At 59.0% G+C, this 19113-nt stretch overlaps 6 protein-coding genes across 6 annotated transcripts; 3 read left to right on the forward strand and 3 right to left on the reverse strand.

Annotated features, from left to right (window-relative positions):
- The first annotated feature begins 362 nt into the window (after positions 1–362).
- Positions 363–4975, forward strand: PUNSTDRAFT_103736 (uncharacterized protein). Its single transcript, XM_007384713.1, has 7 exons — positions 363–643; positions 706–888; positions 939–1002; positions 1057–1659; positions 1717–2078; positions 2138–4545; positions 4604–4975. Exons 1-7 carry the CDS (start codon positions 367–369, stop codon positions 4859–4861), a joined length of 4155 nt encoding a protein of 1384 aa, XP_007384775.1. The 5' UTR covers positions 363–366; the 3' UTR covers positions 4862–4975.
- A 402-nt stretch (positions 4976–5377) lies between these two features.
- Positions 5378–6896, forward strand: PUNSTDRAFT_103737 (uncharacterized protein; the record flags this gene model as incomplete). Its single annotated transcript, XM_007384714.1, has 6 exons — positions 5378–5442; positions 5499–5657; positions 5709–5909; positions 5964–6514; positions 6570–6701; positions 6763–6896. 6 exons carry the CDS (start codon positions 5378–5380, stop codon positions 6768–6770), a joined length of 1116 nt encoding a protein of 371 aa, XP_007384776.1. The 3' UTR covers positions 6771–6896.
- A 43-nt stretch (positions 6897–6939) lies between these two features.
- On the reverse strand, positions 6940–10144 carry PUNSTDRAFT_120973 (WD40 repeat-like protein; the record flags this gene model as incomplete). Its single annotated transcript, XM_007384715.1, has 9 exons — positions 6940–7447; positions 7513–7620; positions 7675–8210; positions 8268–8387; positions 8451–9170; positions 9229–9415; positions 9478–9623; positions 9696–9799; positions 9890–10144. 9 exons carry the CDS (start codon positions 10142–10144, stop codon positions 7188–7190), a joined length of 2436 nt encoding a protein of 811 aa, XP_007384777.1. The 3' UTR covers positions 6940–7187.
- Positions 10145–10813: 669 nt separating this feature from the next.
- Positions 10814–11182, reverse strand: PUNSTDRAFT_135193 (translation machinery associated TMA7; the record flags this gene model as incomplete). The annotated part of the gene is made up of 4 exons (XM_007384716.1): positions 10814–10829; positions 10886–10928; positions 10993–11092; positions 11144–11182. 4 exons carry the CDS (start codon positions 11180–11182, stop codon positions 10814–10816), a joined length of 198 nt encoding a protein of 65 aa, XP_007384778.1.
- Positions 11183–11870: 688 nt separating this feature from the next.
- Positions 11871–14824, reverse strand: PUNSTDRAFT_103743 (Extradiol ring-cleavage dioxygenase class III enzyme subunit B). Its single transcript, XM_007384717.1, has 7 exons — positions 14352–14824; positions 14039–14290; positions 12851–13966; positions 12657–12787; positions 12384–12601; positions 12177–12315; positions 11871–12115 (listed from the first exon to the last, which is right to left on the reverse strand). Exons 3-7 carry the CDS (start codon positions 13167–13169, stop codon positions 11930–11932), a joined length of 993 nt encoding a protein of 330 aa, XP_007384779.1. The 5' UTR covers positions 13170–13966; positions 14039–14290; positions 14352–14824; the 3' UTR covers positions 11871–11929.
- A 191-nt stretch (positions 14825–15015) lies between these two features.
- Positions 15016–19036, forward strand: PUNSTDRAFT_144248 (2-nitropropane dioxygenase). Its single transcript, XM_007384718.1, has 17 exons — positions 15016–15187; positions 15241–15311; positions 15371–15451; positions 15521–15660; positions 15715–15733; positions 15788–15812; positions 15865–15912; positions 16039–16351; positions 16428–16534; positions 16599–16630; positions 16693–16715; positions 16776–17497; positions 17559–17969; positions 18033–18298; positions 18353–18471; positions 18535–18684; positions 18739–19036. The coding sequence occupies exons 1-12, from the start codon at positions 15061–15063 to the stop codon at positions 16858–16860; spliced, it is 1071 nt and encodes a 356-aa protein (XP_007384780.1). The 5' UTR covers positions 15016–15060; the 3' UTR covers positions 16861–17497; positions 17559–17969; positions 18033–18298; positions 18353–18471; positions 18535–18684; positions 18739–19036.
- The last annotated feature ends 77 nt before the right edge of the window (positions 19037–19113 follow it).

Genomic DNA, 19113 nt, shown 5'->3' on the forward strand with positions numbered 1-19113 from the left:
CGCGTCCTTCGCGCAGGGTTTGAACAGTCATCACGTGATGTATGTATGTGGCTGTACCGCCTGGCTTCCGCGAGATTCCGCGTCCGGGCCACCGCCCACCGGTTACGTGAGTGCAAGGCGATTCACAGGCGCTTGAATTTCGTACAATGCGGTCCAACGACGGTATGAATGAGATCCGCCAGACAAACCGCGAGACACGAGGGTATCATACTCTTCCACTTGGAAACCGGTAAGGGTTCATCTAAGCGGGGGAGGGTTGCATGATATTCAGATGACGCGTAAACGGGGCCTGCGCATCACCCACGCGGGACTTCCCTGCACTCCCTTCCTTCTATTCCCCCACTTTACCTTATTCGCGGACGCTCGATGTCCAGCAGCTTTTCGCCGACGGCGGGCGAGCTCGCGCTCGTCAACGCCATCTTCGCCCGCGCCGACCCCCAGAAGCTGGGCATCATCACCGGCGATGCCGCCGTGGACGCCTTCAGCGGCTCCCAGCTCTCGCCGACCCTCCTCGGCGAGATATGGGGGCTCGCCGACAGGGACAACAAGGGCTTCCTCACGCGCAAGCAGGTCGCGATCGTCGTGCGCCTCATGGGCTGGGCGCAGAAGGGCGAGCCGTTGAGCGAGAGCCTGATCAGCAAGCGTACGTCGGTTCGCTGGCACAAGCGCTGGCCAGCATGCATTTACTGAATGCTCGTGAACCAGCTGGCCCTTTGCCGAGGCTTGAAGGCATCGCATCCCCTGTCGTCCAGCAAGGTACTGGGAGCGCAACCCCACGATCGCCTGCACCGAAGACGGTCAACGTACCTCCGCCATTGACACCCCAAGACAAGGCAAAGTTTATGAAACTGTTCGTCAGCTGCGGTCCCGTCAATGGACTCCTTAGTGGTACGTGCTCAGCGCATACCAAATCGTCCCGTAAACGGACCATTCGCCAGGCGACAAGGCTCGTGACGTATTCATGAAATCCAAGCTTCCGGTCGACAAGCTCTCCCAAATATGGTACGCAACTCGTTAGCTTTTCCCTCACCAATCTCGCTCAATCGTACTGTCCAGGTTCCTCGCAGATACCCAGAAACGCGGCTCGCTCGATTCCACCGATTTCACCATCGGGATGTACCTAATCCAGGCGTGCATGTCTGGCCAACTCTCCTTCGTACCCACCAGCCTACCTCCGGGCCTATACGAACAAGCGGGCGGCGGCAAGGGCCCGGACGGCGGCGTCGCGACGCACAACACCGGCAGCAGCGGGTTCTCCAGCCCCGGCGTCAACGGCGGCTTCCCGGGGCGAAGCCCCAGCGCCATCCAACCCCAGACCACCGGCCAAATCCAGTCGATACTGCAGCCTCAACATACCGGGCAGATCTCGTCCTCGATATTGCAGCCTCAGTACACCGGCCAGCCGCTCCACCCACAGCAGACCGCCTCCGGGCTGCAGCAGCGGCCCGCGCCCGCCGCATTGGGGAGCAGCGCGTTTGGGCTGCCGGCGACCAGTGCTCCGGCCGCGTTACCCTGGGACGTGACGCCTCAGGAGAAGGCGGCTGCGGACCAGTTCTTCGATACGCTCGACACGCAGAAGAAAGGGTTCATCGAAGGAGATGTCGCGGTGCCGTTCTTCCTGCAATCGCAGCTGCCCGGGGATGTGCTAGCGCAAGTCTGGTAAGTACATACTCAGTATACAGCTTGATGTCCGTTGCTGAGGGGGATGTTTCGCAGGGACTTGGCTGATATGAATGATGACGGCCGGTTGACCCGTGACGGCTTCGCCGTCGCGATGCACCTCATCCAAGGGAAGCTCGCTGGAAAGGACATTCCCACCACGCTCCCTCCAACGCTAATCCCACCTTCGATGCGCGGGACTGCCGCCGCCGCCCCGGCGCCAGCTCCGCAGGTTCCGGAGGCTATCCGAGATTTACTCTGGGACGATACACCTCCACCGTCCGCGCAAACTACATCTCCGCCCCTGCAACCCCAACAAACGGGCGTCTTATCTCCGTCCGCCCGGCCGACCTCTCCACCGCAGCCTGCCCGTGCTCCGGTAGATCCGTTCGGTTCTTCATCGTTCGTAGCTCAAACGTGTAAGCAATCATCTATCTTGCCTTTGCCGAAGGAGGTGACCGAGCCGACTGTCCTCTAGCGTTCCACCAAGACTTGCTCGGCGACGATGAGGGTGACCAAAACAAGCTTCACGAGCAGGCCGCCGAGATCGGTAACATCAAGAACCAGCTCGGGTCCACCAACCGCTCGCTCGAGGCGGCCCAGAAAGAGCGCCAGCATATGGAACAAACCCTCGCGAACCAGGCCGCCGAGCTATCGAGCCTCCAGACGCAGCTCTCGTCCGCCAAAGCCGCGTACGAGACGGAGAGCCGGGTGCTGCAAGGGATCAAGGACCGTTTCGCGGCGCAGGCGGCGGATATACAGAAGGCGCGAGAGGAGCTCATCCGTGCCGAGAGCGACCTGAGCGCGCTCCGCGTGGAGAAGGCTGAGGTCGAGGGCGCGCTGCTGCGCGACAAGGAGGAGGTGCGCGGCCTACAGCGGCGCATGGCCGAGGTCGGGACCGAGGTCGAGATGATCAAGCAGGAGATCGAGAGGGCGCGGAAGGAGGCTAAGCTGCAGAAGGGCAAGCTCGCGGTCGCGAAGAAGCAGCTGCTGACGCGCGAGAACGAGCGGGAGAAGATCGCGGCGGAGGAGCGCGAGGCGCACGAGGAGGCGCGCCAGGCGGCGGAGGAGCTCGCGCGTGCGCAGGCGGAGCTTGCCAAGGAACCCGAGCCCGTGCCGGCCAGCGTCACGAACGGGCATGCGGTAGTGGCCTCGCCGCCCGCGGTGCCGGATACGTTCGCCCCAGGCTCGCCGGACTCGCTCGCGCTCGCTGCTGCCCAGCCGCTCCCCCTCACGCCCGACGTCACCGGCTCGCGCGTGACGAGCCCCGCACCGAGCGGGAAGAGCAACAACCCCTTCGAGCGCCTTGCGATGGGCGGCGGCTCGCGGTCCCAGTCGCCCTTCTTGCCGTTCACGAATGCGGATGTGCCGACCCCCACCGCCGCTCCCGCCGAGCATTCCGCACCTGCACCTGCTGCAGCGGCCAGCTCCGAGGATCCGTTCGGATTCTCCGACGCTTTCGGCACGCTGGAGACATCGCCTGCTGAGACCGCCGCCCAAGCCGTTGCTGAGGCTTCAAAAGAGACCCAACCCATTGCAACGCTGACCCCGCAGGCTCCTCCGGACCTTGCCGCCATGTCCCCAATCTCAACCACCGGAACTGATGAGTTCATGACACCTCCTTCGACCGCGACGGCACCGCAGCATAGCACTCCTTTCGTAGAAGAGAGTGCCCCGAAGGTCGAGTCTGCTCCGCCCACTCCGCCTGGACTAGACACGGTCGCGCCTGCCGCCCAAGAGCCAGAACACAAAGAGGTCAAAGAAGACCTGGAGTCTCTCCACGAGCACGAAGCCGAAGATACCGACAGCAGCGACGACGAGGAAGGTCCTCAGTCCATGCCTGGTGCGCTTGACTTCAACCCGCCCACCACGGAAGCGGCTCCTTCGTCGGAGACCCCTAAAGCGCCCGAACCAGTTCCTGCGGCCAACGGACTCTCTGCCTTCGACGATTCTTTCGGCATCTCCACCCCCACGACGGCCGCGACCACGACCGGTTTCCCGCCAGCTTCGCCAGCGCCCGCTCCAAAATCGCCCGAGGTACTTGGAGTGAGCGCTGCTGATCCCTTCGGGGCGCCGTTCGCGCCGGCGACCGAGGTGCCGAAGGCGGATACCAGCGCGTTTGATGAAGCGATGGGCACCATCGCAACCCCCTCAAAGGCGAACTCCGATGTCCCCGCTGCCGCTCCGTTCACTTTTGACACCGCGTTCGAGGACAATTTCGACTTCTCTACCGTCGGAGCGGAGACATCCTTTATCCCGTCTCCACAGCCGGTCGCGACGGCGACAGCGACGGAGCCCGCTCCATCCACATCTACCACCGGCGGTGGATTCGATGACGTCTTCGGGTTCAAAGCCAATGGCACTGCTGCCTCTCCGCCGGAGGCGAAGCCACAGATTCCGGAGGCGAAACCCTCGATCTCGTTCGACGACGCCTTCGGAGTGGCAGACGCCTCAACGCAACCTTCGAGCCTTTCGGCCAGTCAGACGACCTCAACATGGCCCTCGAGCAGCCATCCCTCCGCCCCGAATGGATCCAGCAACGGGATCTCTTTCGACGACGCGTTCGGAGGGGTAGGTGGAACCCAGGCTCTCGCCCTCAACAACTTTGGCACGGCGTCCTCCAAGGCGTCGGCAGCTTCTCGGTTGCAGTCTCCGGGCTCTGCCACGTCCTTCCCGAGGACGTCGCCGCCGTCCTCGCCTCAAAGGAGCTCCACTTATGGCTCCCTCACAGGCCGCTCAGCGTCTCCTTCATCCAGGGCTGTGTCGCCCCCACCTCGCCACAGCTCGCCAAAACCGCGACCGTCTACCGCCTCCTCCGGCAAAGAATCGTCTTCCGATCATGCTCCCAAAGGGAAGGAAGTTACACCGAGGCATTCCCGCCTGAGCGTCAGTACCGTTCAACTCTTTTCGTCCCTTTGTCTTGACTGCTTATCACTCCCAGCAGATTCGCCTACCATTCGGAAAGAAGAAGAAGGACAAGCTCGAACAGCTCCCTCCCATGCCCGGCGCATCTCAATCTCATCTCGCTGCACCCATAGTAGAAGAACCCAACTCAGGAACGGCTACGCCAATGGCCGACGACGACGTCGAGCCCGTCAAGGTGCTGTGTGGAATGGGCTTCAGCCGCACTCAAGCCGTAGAAGCCTTGGAGAAACACGGATACGACGTGCCGAGAGCTTTGAATAGCCTGCTGGGTCAATGAACGGTATTTGTATAAAGGCCCTTGTTCTCGACACGACGGACACGCTCTTTAGCTTCCCCATTTTTTCCTTAACGTATGCTATCCCCTTCGTTGCAATAAGAATATCCTTGTCTCGTTCCTCTCACCTCCGTGCTCGTCGCCTGCAGCTTCATACGTTAATGAACGTTCGTTGTGCTTACTTTCGGGTCCTTGCCTTCTTCCTGAGAGCTGCATCTATCGGAAAGCCGACGCAGGGAGGCGTAAAGTCATCCTCAACTCAGCTCATGCCTCGGAAGTCGGCGCATCATCCGAGATCATTGTCCTCGCGATGCGCGTGGGCAGCGCAGCGTGGCATCTCATCTTTGTGACCGGACGAGTGTTTGGCTCCATCGCTCCTTGTCTGCCCTCGTCGTCCGCCCAAATCCCAAAGGCAATTGTCAGGCCTCGCGGCCCACAGTCTATGATCCAGCTACAGAGGGGGTATAAAGCACGTCAGCGGTGGTATCGGTAGTCGACCGCTCTGTGCTTTGTTGCTTCATGCCTACGTTCGAGCTGTTGGTCGTCGGTTGCGGAGGCGGCCCATACGAGACAAATCTATCTTCGTCGGTTATATGCGCTATCTCGACATTGTCAACTCTGATCTGATGTGTCCCCCAAGATATCTCCTAAAGCCTTGTGACCGGCGATGGGATGAGCCACAGGGCATCGTCTCGCTGGAGGCAGGCTCAGGGGTCGGTGCTTTGGACCTCATCCTCAAGTCAAAACCTGGTCTGTTGGGAACGACTGTCTCTGCTGGCCAAGTATATGCTTCCGTGAAGTGCGTATATGACGCCGATCCCTGGTTTCACCTTCATCTAACCGATTCCAGGTGCTATTTGATAACGCACGCCCACCTTGACCACGTCGCCAGCCTGGTCATCTCTGCGGGATCGCTCTTGGGTTGCCAGAAACGCGTATACGGTCACAAGGACGTCCTCGTAGATCTGGAGAACGTGTTTTCGGATCGTCTCTGGCCGGCCCTCGCCACTCGGGATGAAAACGACGAGCAACATAAGCTGCTCCTTACCATGTGAGTGCGGGCACTTAAGACTCGTGTTCAGGGCTTTACGATTGTCTTCTCCAGAATCGAGGCTGATAATCAATATAAGAGCATATGTAACGATATATCCACGCGTATAATGCCCGTGAGCCATGGAAAGAATGACACAATTGGTGAGCAAATGTTCACGGGCGGCTGGCGCCGTTGTCCAATGCGGGCACTGACGCATCGTTCAGGTGTCTACGAATCGAGCGCGTACTTTATACGGCATGACCCCTCCGGCCAAGAGATCCTATTCTTCGGCGACGTTGAGCCGAGCAGCGTCTCGCACAACGATCTCAATACGCAAATATGGCGCGCGGCGGCTAAGAAGATCCCCGCCTCGCTCTCGTCTATATTCATCGAATGTTCTTGGCCATCCGGAAGGAAGGACGAGGAGTTGTATGGACACATGACGCCCGAGCACCTCGCCGACGAGCTCGCCATCCTCGCTGGCGAGGTCGTCAAAGCCAGGAAGTCCGCTGGAGCGAGCACGGGCGCTGATCCGGTGCGCAAGAAACGGAAGCCCAACCGGGCGGCTGCTGCCCACAACGAACTGCGAGGTAGTCTGGAGGGCGTCGCCGTGTACATCATGCGTACGTCTTCTTTCCGGATGGCTTGCCACATTCAGTCCCTGATTTCCCTTTCCAGATTGCAAGGACGATTTGGAGGGTCGGTTCAGCGAGCCCGTCAACCAGGTCATCGCCTCCCAGGTGAGGGCACTTGTCGAGGCGAAAGGACTCGGCGCTGTTGTGATCGCCTTGGAACAAGGCGCACGTATTTGTGAGTACCAACAAACGCTCGTTGGCACCCACCTTCGCTCACGGCGGCCTACCCTGCGCAGTTATCTGATAAACAGAACGGGAATATACGGAGGTCTATACCCACCCCGAATGTATCATAACCTCTTCGTTGCATGTAGCATTACCGCGTCTTCCAGTGCCCCTCCGGGGACCGTGCACTCTCCCAACGTTCATGACCGGACTTAAGATATACAGCGAAAAGTATAATATGCGAGCGAGATCCTTCCGCCATCGAAATTACGTGCGATCCCTCCGTGAAGAGGACAGAAAGCGAACAATGTAGGTATAGCTGGAGCGCGCGCGCCGGCACAGGGGTACGAATGCGGTGGGTACAGGCCATTCCGGGTTGAGGAGGAAGTCAAAGCGTAGACAACAAGAGGCGTCGTGCGAGGTGAGAGAGAGAGAAAAAGACATGGAAAAATGGTGTATTTTAGATGATGATAACGGGTGGAGAATCATGCCGGGATCAGCCGTACAGCTTGACCACGCCGTCCGCGCCAGCGCTGGCCATGAACGGCAGCGAAGGGTGGAACTGGACGTCGAGTACGCCTTCGCGCGCCTTCTCGCGGTGACTTGTGATCTCCTGCACGCACGTCTTGGAGCCCAGCAGGTCCCAGAAGCGCACGGAGCAATCGTGGCTGCCGGAGACTAGCGAGAAGCCGGCCGCGTCGATCGAAAGCGAGGTGACGCCATCCAGGTGGGCGAGCATCGAGTGCGTACATTGCCCTACATTAGCCATGGGAGTTAAGACCCATATCGCATAGACAGTACGAGGTAGAGAAAACACGTACCTGTGGAAATATCGAAGATGCGAATATATTTATCCTCATGCGCGGTAACCAAAAGTGGCATCGTCGGATGCGAAGCAAGGCTGTTGACCTGCGTTTCGGGAGTGTTATCTGCCATAAAGGTGAGCCTAAGTACGGCAATCTTCGGTGCAATCAATGACTAACCTTGACCAGGCACGCTCTGTAACCGGAGGACCTCCTTCCCTGTCTGCACGTCGAAGATCTTGATCACCGCCGTCTGGTACGCGACCGCGACCTTCTTCAGATCCGTCTTGATGGCCTCCACCGCCGTCGCGCCCGGCGCATCCCCGCCCTCGCCCTCGGCTCCCTCTCCCTCCTTCTCGCGCTCGAGGCCGTAGTACCCCCACGTGAGCATCAAGCTCCCACCGCCACTCGGCCCGCTCACGTCCCACACCTTCACCGCGCCCTCGGCACCGCAGCTGACGAGCGTGCCCTCGTCACGCACAAGCGCGAGATCCCATACGGCATCCGTGTGCCCGACGAGCTCGCCCCGAGCGCGCGTGTGGTCGTACGGCGCGTACGTGGTGTGCCCGTGCGCGGGAAGCGCCCATACACGGATAGACGAGTCAAGCGAGGCCGAGTAGAGCAGGCCCTTCGAGGGCGCGTGAAGTAGGCGCGTGATCGCGGCCGAGTGCCCGCGGAGCGTGAGCTGCGGCTCGACCTCGGTCGTGGGCCGCGCGCTGCGGACGGATGCATCGGTCAGACTGGTGCATATACAAGGGTGGAAACCGGCGTACGTCGATGAGGTAAGGTCCGAGACGTTCATCCGCCATATCTTGACCGTGCAGTCGTCGCTGCCCGTCGCGAGACACAGCTCGGTCGGGTGGAACGCGATCGCGCGCACGGCGTCAAGGTGACTACTCGACAAAGGTCAGCATCGGTCTCATAGGAGCAGCACAAAGAACCGGCGGATTCCTTACTTTCTCAACGTCCTCTTCGCCTTCCACACTTTCGTGCCCTCGCCCTCACCTACGACCGCCTCGTCTTCCTCCGCCTCCGCCTCTTCCTCCTCCTTCTCATCCTCATCCCGCCCGTCCTGCTCCCAGCCCGCCGCCCGCTCCCTCTCGAGCCGCGCCTGCTCGCTCGCCTCATGCGCGAGCCGCAGCTTCTCCTTCCACTCGCCTGCGTCGTCTGGCCTGAATATCGCCGTCAGTTGCCTCGCCTCCTCCCCGTCCTCCTTCCTCTCCTGCTGCTGCGGTGGTTGCTGCTGTGTCGCGGGAGGTTGCGGAGGCGGCGGCTGGTGGAGCGGCCCGCCGAATGCCGATGCGCCGTTCGAGGGCGGTTGCTGCTGCTGCTGCTGCTGTTGCTGCAACAGCGAGCCCGGAGCCTGATTCTGCAGCAATCCGCTCCCGAGGTTACCCCTCTCCAGCAGCGGGATCTGCGGCCCGCTGGACGCCGGCGCCGAGGGTGGACCGGACATGAGACTCGCGCCATTCAGCATGCTACCAGAGAAGCCCGGGGCGGCACCGTCCTTGCTGACGTCGGGCATCACCTTGCGTGGGCGCGAGTTGAGCGCCATTTGTTCGAAGGAAGGCACGTTCGGCAGCGCAAGGGGAAGCGAACTCGAATTGAGAAGCGGCCGGTTCGGGAGCGGATTGATGGCCTGCGGCGACGTGAGGTAGGAGACCTCTTGCAGGCACCTGTGAAGAAGATATGTGAGGATGAGGTACGGAAACGCGAGAGGAGGGACCGGCGCACTGTTTCAAGAAGTCACGACTGCGTGCCCGGCTCTTGGGATCACGGCCAGTAGCAGGCTTCGCGAGGGCTTGAGCGGCACCACCGGGCGCGTTGGCCCAGCTGCTTGTGCCCCAGGTCGCGGCCCGTCCATTTTCGCTCCGCGTCGCGATACCGTTCGGAACCCTGGCGTCTGGTGGAAGCGGCGAGTCTGGAAGGATATGGAGCTCAACGGCGTGTTCAGAACGAGAGGGGCAGGAGAGCGTCGCGTACCCTCGCTCCGAGGTGAGCTACCGCCGCTGGCGTCCTTATGGCTGCCCGCGTCGTCCTTGAGCGACGTGCCCGCCGAGCCGGTCTGCAGTGCCGCGAGCTTGGAGGGGGGTATAGACGCCGGTGCGGGCTGCGCGAGTTGTTTGGAGCTGAGGGAGGCAGGAGGGACGAGGGGCCGTGAGCGTGGGTCGTCGACGCGTCGCTAGGCCCAGAAAACGTACCGCTCCATGCGTAGCGCGTACTCGAGCATTTTGATCCGGCGCATGAGGTCGAGCTTGACATTGTCAAAGGAGCGCCGCTCGCCCTCGAGCAGCGCTATGCGGGCCTGCCGACGCACGGAACCGTGAGCATGCGTTGGGTCCCCTCCGCCTCGCGTGCGAGACGAACGACGAACGACGACCGACTAGACACGCACCCGCATCTCGGCCCGCTCGATCTCCCACTCGTTCCTGTCGCGCTCGTACCGCCGCCATTCCGTCTGGAGGAAGTGGAGCACGCTGCTGAGCGTAAAGTCTTGCCCGCTCTGCGGCGGCGGCGGCGGGATCTGGCTGCCCTGCCCCGGCCCGCCTTGCTGCTGCTGTTGTTGCTGCTGTTGTTGTTGTTGCTGCTGCTGCTGCTGTTGCTGTTGCTGCTGGTGGCCGGGCGGAAGGCCCTGGAGCGGCCCGAGCATGGGGAGCTTGATAGTGTCGCGGAGGAGGTGACGGTTTGTTGACGGTGGTGGTGGTGGCGGCTGGATCAGAGGTTCTCGCGCGTCGCCCGTGGCCGTCCTCATCGTCAGGCTGCTGCCCCGCGCCCGCCCGCGTCTCGCCTGTACGCCTGCCGCTGGCGCCGCCAATATTTCTAGCTGCAAAGGCCCGTTCGAGGAGCCGGAGTTCGGAGGGAGGAACGCAGCGCAAGCGGCCCCGCGTCTCTCATGTTTTTTTTTCTCGTTGCCAATTTCCCCATCCGACTCGCCGCCTGGCGCGGGCTCTTCCCGATCACGCACCGCTCTGGCCTCGGACATGAGGACGCGGCCCTGAGCAAGCCCTCGGACATCTCACAGCGTTGCCCCTTACGTTACGACCCACGACGGTAGATACTTGTTGCAAATGTCCTAACGATAGGACGGTACAGAGCAGAAAATCTGAGGCGATATGTATGTGCATGGTTTCGCAGAGCTCTGGAGGATGTGTAACATTCGGCATAGGATACCGCGTAGATGCCGTGCCCATACGTGGTGCGGGAGACTCGAAGCGTTCGAGCGGGATGCCAGGTGGTCCACACGAAGATGTGATATGCTGGCCGATGCATCTGTGAACGGGCACTTCACTGAGGGTAGCGAGCTGAGGGAAAGGGGCGTCTATTTCTTCCCCGACCTATATGCAAGCATTGAGCACATTCGGGCCATGCACCAGCAAAGAACGTGACGTACTTCTTAATCCCGCCAGTCCCGCCCAATGGACCGCCCTTCAGCGCTGAATATCATGCACACCATGAACTCCAGATTCCAGATTGCGGATTTTTTTTCAGTCTACTCACCCCGCTCCTTTGCGGCCTTCATTGCCTCCTGCTCCTGCTTCTTGCGCTCCTTGAATGCCTTGTCATCCTCGTCCTCGTCCTTCTTGTCCTTCTTCGGAGCCTTATATCTTTGTCAGTGTGTCGAACGAGACTACTTAGATAGTCAACAGACCTTCAGAGGCTTGAGCTTGCCGCCTTGACGTCCGCTCATCTCGACAGTGATAGGGGACACCGATGTGGTCAACGACCAGGATAGAAGAGACACGCCTCTGTATCGATGCAGGAAGCAGCACTGCCACTTGCCACGCATCTGCTCCCCTATTTGTACCAGTGCTGAAGCGGTGTGTCGGCTGTTATACAGCTCACGGGAACCGTGGATGCACTGTGTGCGCAAAGCCGCACGTACTGGCGTGCGGTGCGGCAACCGGTTGTTCCGCTATTGGGACCGCGCCGGAAATATACCTACCTACCTACCTACCCTCCGCCGATTTTGGCCATCAACCAGTGGCAATTCAAGCTTCAAGGGGGGGATCGGACCTACAATACCCGTTACAGATATCGTTATAGCGCAATGTTAAGTTATATCTCGTTGGATTTCACAAGGTCACCATGAATGAGAGATCATATATCACTCATAGTCGGTAAAAAGTGCGCGCTGATGAGGATGGAGTAGCTCGGTGAGCTGCTATCGTATCGTAGCAATGTCGCTGTATGCGGCGCGGTGAGTCGCGCGACATGTCGGTGGTCTTGCGAGGCTTGAATCTATCCCATCATCCGTCATAATACGATTGTGTCAATTCCAGCAGCCTCATAGAGCTTGTACAGTTGTATAATGTTTCGGCATTTACTTGCTCTGTCCCCGCAAATTTAAATTTCACTGAAGCGTTTGAGGCGTGGTACCGACGGAGCAGGTTCTGGCAGGCGATAACCAACGCGATAGGAGTGGCGGGCTCGGATCTCAGACGCCGAACGCAACCGTATGCGCGCCGTAGATCGCGGAAAGGACTCGCGCCTCCTCGCGGCCATCCTCGTCGCCCGCGCCGGCGGCGACGTACAGAGGGACGAAGTGCTCCTCGCGCGGGTGGGTCGCGCGGAAGCCTGGGTGCTTTGGCAGGTCGAGCAGCGCCCGCTTGCGCTCTGTAGGCTAGCATGCGTACCCATACGGTCAGCAGGATGGCAAACGAGAGGACGATGGAGGGACTCACGTTGGGGGTGGCCATTGCGACAGTGACGGTGTTGTTGAAGGCCTTGACGGCCGAGGACGCCGTGCTGGGCGAGAAGCAGTCGATATCTTGCAGATTGTGCACTGTCAGACCGCCGGAGAGGATGAGCACGCCCTCCTCCCTGTCCGATCGCCGTCAGCGTCGTCTGATCTCGTCAAAGGTCAGAGGAAGAGAAGAAGGAGGCGATACCTGAGCTGGCGTATCGCCTTGCCGACGGCCCAGTTCTTCTCCGGAGAGAGGCTCGCGTCGATAGAGACCTCAACGATAGGCAGGTCGTCCGGAAGCGCATCACCAAACATGATTCGAAAGGGAATGAAGACTCCATGGTCGAGGCCAGGGCCCATAAAGCCGCGACCGTCGTGACCACGGGGCTCCTTCTTGGTTGTCTTGCGCGCCAGTTGACTGCCCTACGAGTGATGATCGATTAATATAGTGGGGAAAGAAGGATGAGGGTTGGCTTGCCTCCTTATACAGCTCGACGATGCGCTGTGCGAGGGCGGCGTCACCGCGGGACTTGAACTGAAGCTCGAAGAGCTCCGGATGAAAACCGTCAAAGTCGTACAGCAACGGGTTTTCGTCCCCATAGTCAGTCACTAGGGACGAAACATCATCAGGGGATCCTGCTTGGTAAAGCAGGGCGTGACTCCATCACCCACCCACGCGCTCGCCTGCCGTCTCCCAGTGCGCGCTGAACACGACGATCGCCTTGGGGTTATACTTGCTTAGCAGCGTGGAGCCGAAGTCCCGCAGGAACTTTGCAAGGGGGCCCGAGGGCCCCACCTCCTCGATCGCGGAATCACTGCCGCCGCGATCCGCGAACTGGGACTGGTCGAGCTGCACGGCAAGCAAGGGCGAGCCGTGGGCGAAGAAGAAGGCGGGGATCTTGTGCGGGTTGGCGGGGAGCGCATCAAGCGCGGCTTGCCACTCAGCCTGCGTGGTAGGAAATCCTGAGGTGATGGAGATGGGGATGGTCATTGGGGTTACAGGTTGTGATAGAAATTTTGATGGCTGGCACTACAATCGAGACGCGTTCAGTCTACGACAGGTGAGGTGCGTAGATAGCGGCACCCGATGCAAGAGACGGTTATTTATGTTCTTGGAAAAGGGCGACGGTGGAAGCCAGATTCCGCTGACGCAGGTGAGCAGCTGAACCGTTTAAACTCCCGCTCGACAGGGAACGAGCGGCAAACTTCGACTCGATCCGTCAAAGGAAGGATGAGGGCCTCTCTGCTGTATTCTTCAAAGAAGCACGGGGACTAGCGTTGAGTCCCCGAGTCGCGCCCGAAAGCAACCGTCAGAATGTGCGGCGGATATACCATCGCAACCCCATAAAGCTTGGCATGAGTCTGAGAAGCCGGAGACACGAACCCAAAAGACACGAACCCAAAAGACACGAACCCAAAAGACACGAACCGTTCGTCGGTCGACCATAAAGTCGATCGTATACGTACTGAGACATGGACGAAAAGGCGCCAACGCCGCCGCCGCGATGAGCGGACCACCGATCTGGGAAATTGCAAGAACAATTGCGGGAGCTCTGCGAGATCGGCCGCCGTCGGTTGAGCAAACGACACGTTAAAGCCGTTGCCAGCGCGCGCTACAGAGTAGCCGCGGCTCAAGGGCTCGCTTCAGATTGTCGTCCGGCGTCCAGCAAAGGCTCCGGGGTTGACGTTACCCTCCGATCGTCGATCGCGGGCGTTGTTGTGCAGAAACTTGGAAGGACCAGGCGAAGTCCGTTGGTTCTGTCTACTGCATCGGAGGCATTTCGTCTACTGCCATTCGAGGGCCCGCCAAGGCGAATGAATGGGGGTGAATCAGACTGACGTAGAAATACATGGGCGCACTACGAGGAAGGTCTGGTCTGTCGAGGCGGAGACGACGGGGTCTGTAAAGTTGGACCGAACCAGCTCTCCAAAGCGGCACCTATGCGCATCTTCACGCCTTCCCAGTTATCGAGAGCGGGGCGAACGTCTAGATAGAACGACGGGGCCTGAGCAGGGCCGAGGGACCGACCGGTGTAGAAGTCGATGATATATCGCGTTCGGACGCCGCACCGATCCACAAGCCAGTCGTGGCGGTCGAATGGTTTCGTATAGCTATTGCCACACGTTAGTCGCTCGAGGCCCCTCCAACACCTCGGAAGAGATTGGTGCTTACCCGAGGATGGATTTCCACCGAGCCTTGGGGCTGAGGTCGCCAGGCCGTCCCTTGAAACTGACCAGTTTGATCCCGCCACAGGCCTCCCCGCCCTTTCCCTGCTCCCACTTCAGTATCTCCTGCCACGCGCGTTCGTTGACGGCGTTGTGTATCGGCACGATGGTGCGCATATCAGATTCGTGCGGGTTGTGGTTCTTCCTTGCCATCGCCGCAAAAAACTGCGCTTCAGAGGGGTACACCCAGTTCTCGCCCTTCGCATTCGGGATGGAGGACACCTCTCGAGAATTGGAGAGCGAAGACGGGCCCGGCTCCGGTGCCGGTGCTGGTTTAGAGGACGACGGTTTGTTAAAGGAGAAGAAGGAGGTCCACGATGATCGAGCGCTATGATCTACTGGACATTCTGCGCTGTTCACCGGCTGCGGCAGCGATCCGTGGTCTACTGGGCATTTTGGTGCGTCTGCCATGGCTGCGTTGCGGGCTGAGCAAGAGAGCGGCCGAGCCCGAGGAAGTCGGAAGGGCGCTACCCTCGTGAAGAGGCACGAGAGACAGTGAATATGGGCGACAAACCGCGTGACCGGCATAACCGGCGCTCGGTTATTCGTCCACCCGCGTTTTACCCCGCATTCCCTCTTAACCGCAGTTCCAGGGCAGGGATAGGGGAACCCAGCGTTTCTCCAGCCCACATCGTTGCTACGAGCGATACGACACCATGCCATCCTCTAATTCCGTTTTCTCCACACCGCTGACCCGCTTGTTCGGGATCAACCACCCGGTCATGCTGGCTGGTATGAATGTTGCTGCCGGCCCGAGGCTCGCCGCAGCGGTCACCAACGCGGGTAAGTCGACCAATGACTACGCTTGCATGCCGGGACGCTGAAAGCGTATCTAGGCGGCATCGGCGTTATAGGCGGCCTGAGGCAAACACCCAAAGTGCTGCAAGAGTCTATCAATGAGATCAAGGTTACTAGTTGCCGTATTCTGTTGCAATGGTGGCGCATTAGGCTGATCGGCTACGACAGGCCAATCTTGAGGATAAGAACGCCCCTTTTGGTGTTGATCTCCTGATACCGCAAGTTGGCGGCAACGCTCGAAAGACCAATGTATGAGTCACGCTACCGAATATCGATGCCCTTCCGCCTAATGTATCGATTCTTGGGATACTCCTGCAGTATGACTACACAAAAGGGCAGCTTCCTGAACTCACGGACGTTATCATCAAGAACAAGGCTGCGCTGTTTGTTTGCGCCGTGGGTGTACCCCCGAAGGAGATGGTCGACAAGCTCCACGCCGCTAAGATCCCGGTCATGAAGTGAGTCTTCTCGGCGTCGATATTCCTCTCACACTTTATTGAAGGATGTGTCAGCATGGTAGGACACCCAAAGGTTAGATCTTACCCACTGTGCTTCTATGCACACTTATCGAATCCCGTCGCGCAGCACGTCAAGAAGGCATTAGATCAAGGTGGGTAGACCCCTTGAAGCCTAAGTCGCTGAGTTCACGCCTTCATCTCCAGGTGTTGATATCATCTGCGCGCAAGGAGGCGAAGGTGGCGGACATACGGTGAGGGATCAATATCCTGAACCGATTCGATCCTTGACTAATCGCATTTGGCGGCGCCCATCTCACAGGGGTACCGAGGCTTATTGCTGTGTCCATGATCAGCACTGACGGCATGGTCTCCCGCACAGTAACATCGCCTTCTCGATCCTCATCCCGGCCTGCGTCGACATTTGCAAAGCGCACAAGTCGCCGCTCACGGGCGAGCCCGTGATGGTCATCGCCGCGGGCGGCATCGCCGACGGTCGCGGTCTCGCCGCCGCTCTGTCCTACGGCGCCGCCGGCGTGTGGGTCGGAACGCGCTTCGTTGCCAGCGTCGAGGCGGGCGCCCCCAAGATGCACAAAGAGCTCGTGCTTAGCGCGGGGTACGACGACACCGTCAAGACGCTCGTGTATTCTGGCAGGCCGATGCACGTTCGGAAGACGGCGTATGTGGCGGAGTGGTGAACATTTTCCCTTTCGCATGTATCCTTGGAGTCAACATTGACCGTGATTGCGTGCGTGATTGAACTATGATAGGGAGGATAAGCGACAGAATGAGATACGCGAGCTGACGTCCAAGGGCAAGATTCCGCACGAGGCGGAGCTCGAGAAGCATCCTGAAAGATCTATCGAGGGTCGCATGTGTAAGACCGTGTACGATATCTGTGTTGAGGATGAGAGCACTAAACAAAAAATGTCTTCTTGCAGGGCTCATGGGACAAGTAGCTGGATCCGTTCATGTGAGTTGCCGTGCTGCACCCCTGTGACAGGAACGCGGACTGACTTGCCACCGCGCGAAAAGGAGGTCAAACCTGCGAAGGAGATGTGAGCCGATGGTATTATACTTTCGCGGTGAATTGCCGACTGACACCCTCCATAATGCAGCGTCGATGAAATTATAACGACAGCTGCTCAAAGTTTGCAAGCCGCTGCCAGCCACATTATTAACCCAACGAAAGCTAAACTTTGAGATTTCAAAAGCTAGTGGAGAAGTGGCGGAACGTCCACCGGATCGCGCGGAAGTTGTGTCCTAACTGCATGTAATATAGTTCGCTTTAACGATGACACTCGGATGAGTTTGCCCTTGCCCAACGGTGCTGACGCGCGCAAAGTCAATCTTCGCGCAGTCGCGGGCAGGAGGGAATGTGGATCTCTATGTACCTGCCTTGGCGTGGGTATCGGTGGCGTACACAGTCGTTGAACAAGCTTGAATTACGACCAAAGTAGCGCCTTTGACATCTGTAGCCATCGTCCTTAAATGAAATGAGAACATAACGCTCCCGGCGAGTGCATACCCACGAGGTCTTTAACAAGGCCTTCCCGCGCGTACGGCATCATCGCAAGTATGGCTAGTATGGATCCTTATTCATCGAACAGAAAACCTTCCGGGCAGTCCCTGGCCATTGCAAATTTCCAGCTGGCTCGAACAGTGAGGAGTGCGGCCGTCCACTGACGCCCAGCTCAGAAGACTGAATTGGACCCTCAATCTTCGTCCATCAATTCTGCAAGCTCGCGTTCCTCTTCCTCTGTCAGTCCCGATTCAGTGATGGACATCGCTGGCTCCGGAGCCTGCGTTTTGGGCGGAGGTCGCGTGGGTTTGAGCAGCTCTAGGGAATGGGTCGCGGAGTGAGATAATGTAGAAGAAACCTGCAACGTTATGTAACGCACCGCTCAATTTCCACTTTCTTATCGTGCTGTCCAGGCTCGTGCTCACGATCCAGGGCTCGACCATCGTCCTTCCATCTTCGTTCGTCGTCTTTCGCATCCAAAGACGAAGCGCGATAACGTCATGCCAGTGCGCGTCCACCTCACTCAGCAGTTCTGCCTCGACTTTGGGGGAGACCTGGGAAGAGGTGGATGATAGGCCGGAGAGGTCGGAGAGGTCATAGGCGCGGATTGTGTCTCCAGAGCCGGTGATGAGGTAGGGCTCGCCGAGCGGTGTGCACGTGAGCGGGAGGAAACAGCGGACGGCGAGAGGATGGCTAATAGTCACGAGCGGTTTTGGAGGTGAAGGTGGTGCTGTAGCTAGTGACGAGGGCGGTGGGTACTGTGTGACTTGAATGGTTTCGTCCGAGGACGCTGGATCGTGGTATCAGGGTATTAGGAAACGTGCACTAGACAATCAAGAAGTCCGGCGCGAACCTGTCCATAAAAGCCCCTCCGCATAGGCCATGTCGTTGATCCGCGTCCTATGGTTGTTCAACTCCGCCTTCTCTATCGTGCGCCAGCGTCCGTCAGGTTCACGGCTCAATTGCCAGGCTCGAACGACGCCCATGGTATCCCCGGTAAACAGGGTCGCTGACGTAGGGGAAAGAACGTGAACCGCGAGAGCCTCGACAGGACGCGTGTGGGCAGAGATGGAGGATACACATTGCAAAGGTTTGTCGGAGGGCAGTGTCGACAGGTCCCTATGCCATTTCAAGTCAGACACTATCAGTATGAAGAGGCAAGCTTGAGCGTACCATAGGCGCACAATCTTGTCTGAGCTCCCGGAAACTAAGATTTTCAGCTGCGGGATAACCGTGAGGGTCTTGACAAAATCTGCGTGAGCATTGACTGTCGTCGATACCACTTCTTTCGTCTATATGTTTTTCCATTCCACAATCAGCTATACAGCTCGAGAATCCAGGTCGTGAACACGCACTGCTGGTTTCCAGACTTTGATCGATTTGTCCCATGAGCCGGTGATCATGAGCTCTGTCGGCCCTACTTCTCCATCGACGCCGGCTTCGTAATACGCAACAGAGGTAACAGGCGCAGTGTGACCCCGATACAACGCTGCCGTCTTCCCCGTCTGATGCATCGGGTCAATATTATTCAATAATTCTGAAGATGGGGACGGGTGTACCTCCAGATCCACTTTCCGCATCACCGTCGTATTTTCGGCAATGTACGCATAGCTGCCCTTGATCACAATATCGAGGGCTTTCCCGGCGAGTTCAATGGGTTCACCAAGATGCTTGATGCGCTCTGCCTTCTCTTTCCTGGTCTTTCGGGACCGTAATCGTAGCACACAGTGGCGGAGCAGCTTCTCAGACAAGCATTCTTCGCTGACGCTACGAGAGGCGACACACTTGGGTGAGGAGGAGCTCAGCCTCCGCACGGAGGAGGTTGGATGTGTCCCCCGCCTGCATGGTGCGCCGCTCGACCGTCGACGAAGAAGGGAGAGATCTGAGAGAGTCTGTCTGAGTGGCAGTGAACAGAAATGACGTCGTCTTGGCCT

The sequence above is a fragment of the Punctularia strigosozonata genome (genome assembly GCF_000264995.1).
Source record: "Punctularia strigosozonata HHB-11173 SS5 unplaced genomic scaffold PUNSTscaffold_8, whole genome shotgun sequence".
NCBI lineage: Eukaryota > Fungi > Basidiomycota > Agaricomycetes > Corticiales > Punctulariaceae > Punctularia > Punctularia strigosozonata.

Excerpts from the sequence above, each read along its gene's own strand:
- PUNSTDRAFT_103743 (XM_007384717.1), bottom strand. The coding sequence starts at position 13,169 with ATGACCATCCCCATCTCCATCACCTCAGGATTTCCTACCACGCAGGCT. Across the intron at positions 12,602-12,656 it reads TCGTCGAGCTGTATAAGGAG|GGCAGTCAACTGGCGCGCAA; the intron begins GCAAGCCAACCC and ends CATCACTCGTAG. Across the intron at positions 12,316-12,383 it reads AAGGCGATACGCCAGCTCAG|GGAGGAGGGCGTGCTCATCC; the intron begins GTATCGCCTCCT and ends GCGATCGGACAG.
- PUNSTDRAFT_144248 (XM_007384718.1), top strand. The coding sequence starts at position 15,061 with ATGCCATCCTCTAATTCCGTTTTCTCCACACCGCTGACCCGCTTGTTC. Across the intron at positions 15,312-15,370 it reads AGTCTATCAATGAGATCAAG|GCCAATCTTGAGGATAAGAA; the intron begins GTTACTAGTTGC and ends CGGCTACGACAG. Across the intron at positions 16,535-16,598 it reads ATCTATCGAGGGTCGCATGT|GGCTCATGGGACAAGTAGCT; the intron begins GTAAGACCGTGT and ends GTCTTCTTGCAG.
- PUNSTDRAFT_103736 (XM_007384713.1), top strand. The coding sequence starts at position 367 with ATGTCCAGCAGCTTTTCGCCGACGGCGGGCGAGCTCGCGCTCGTCAAC. Across the intron at positions 889-938 it reads CGTCAATGGACTCCTTAGTG|GCGACAAGGCTCGTGACGTA; the intron begins GTACGTGCTCAG and ends ACCATTCGCCAG. Across the intron at positions 4,546-4,603 it reads CGAGGCATTCCCGCCTGAGC|ATTCGCCTACCATTCGGAAA; the intron begins GTCAGTACCGTT and ends CACTCCCAGCAG.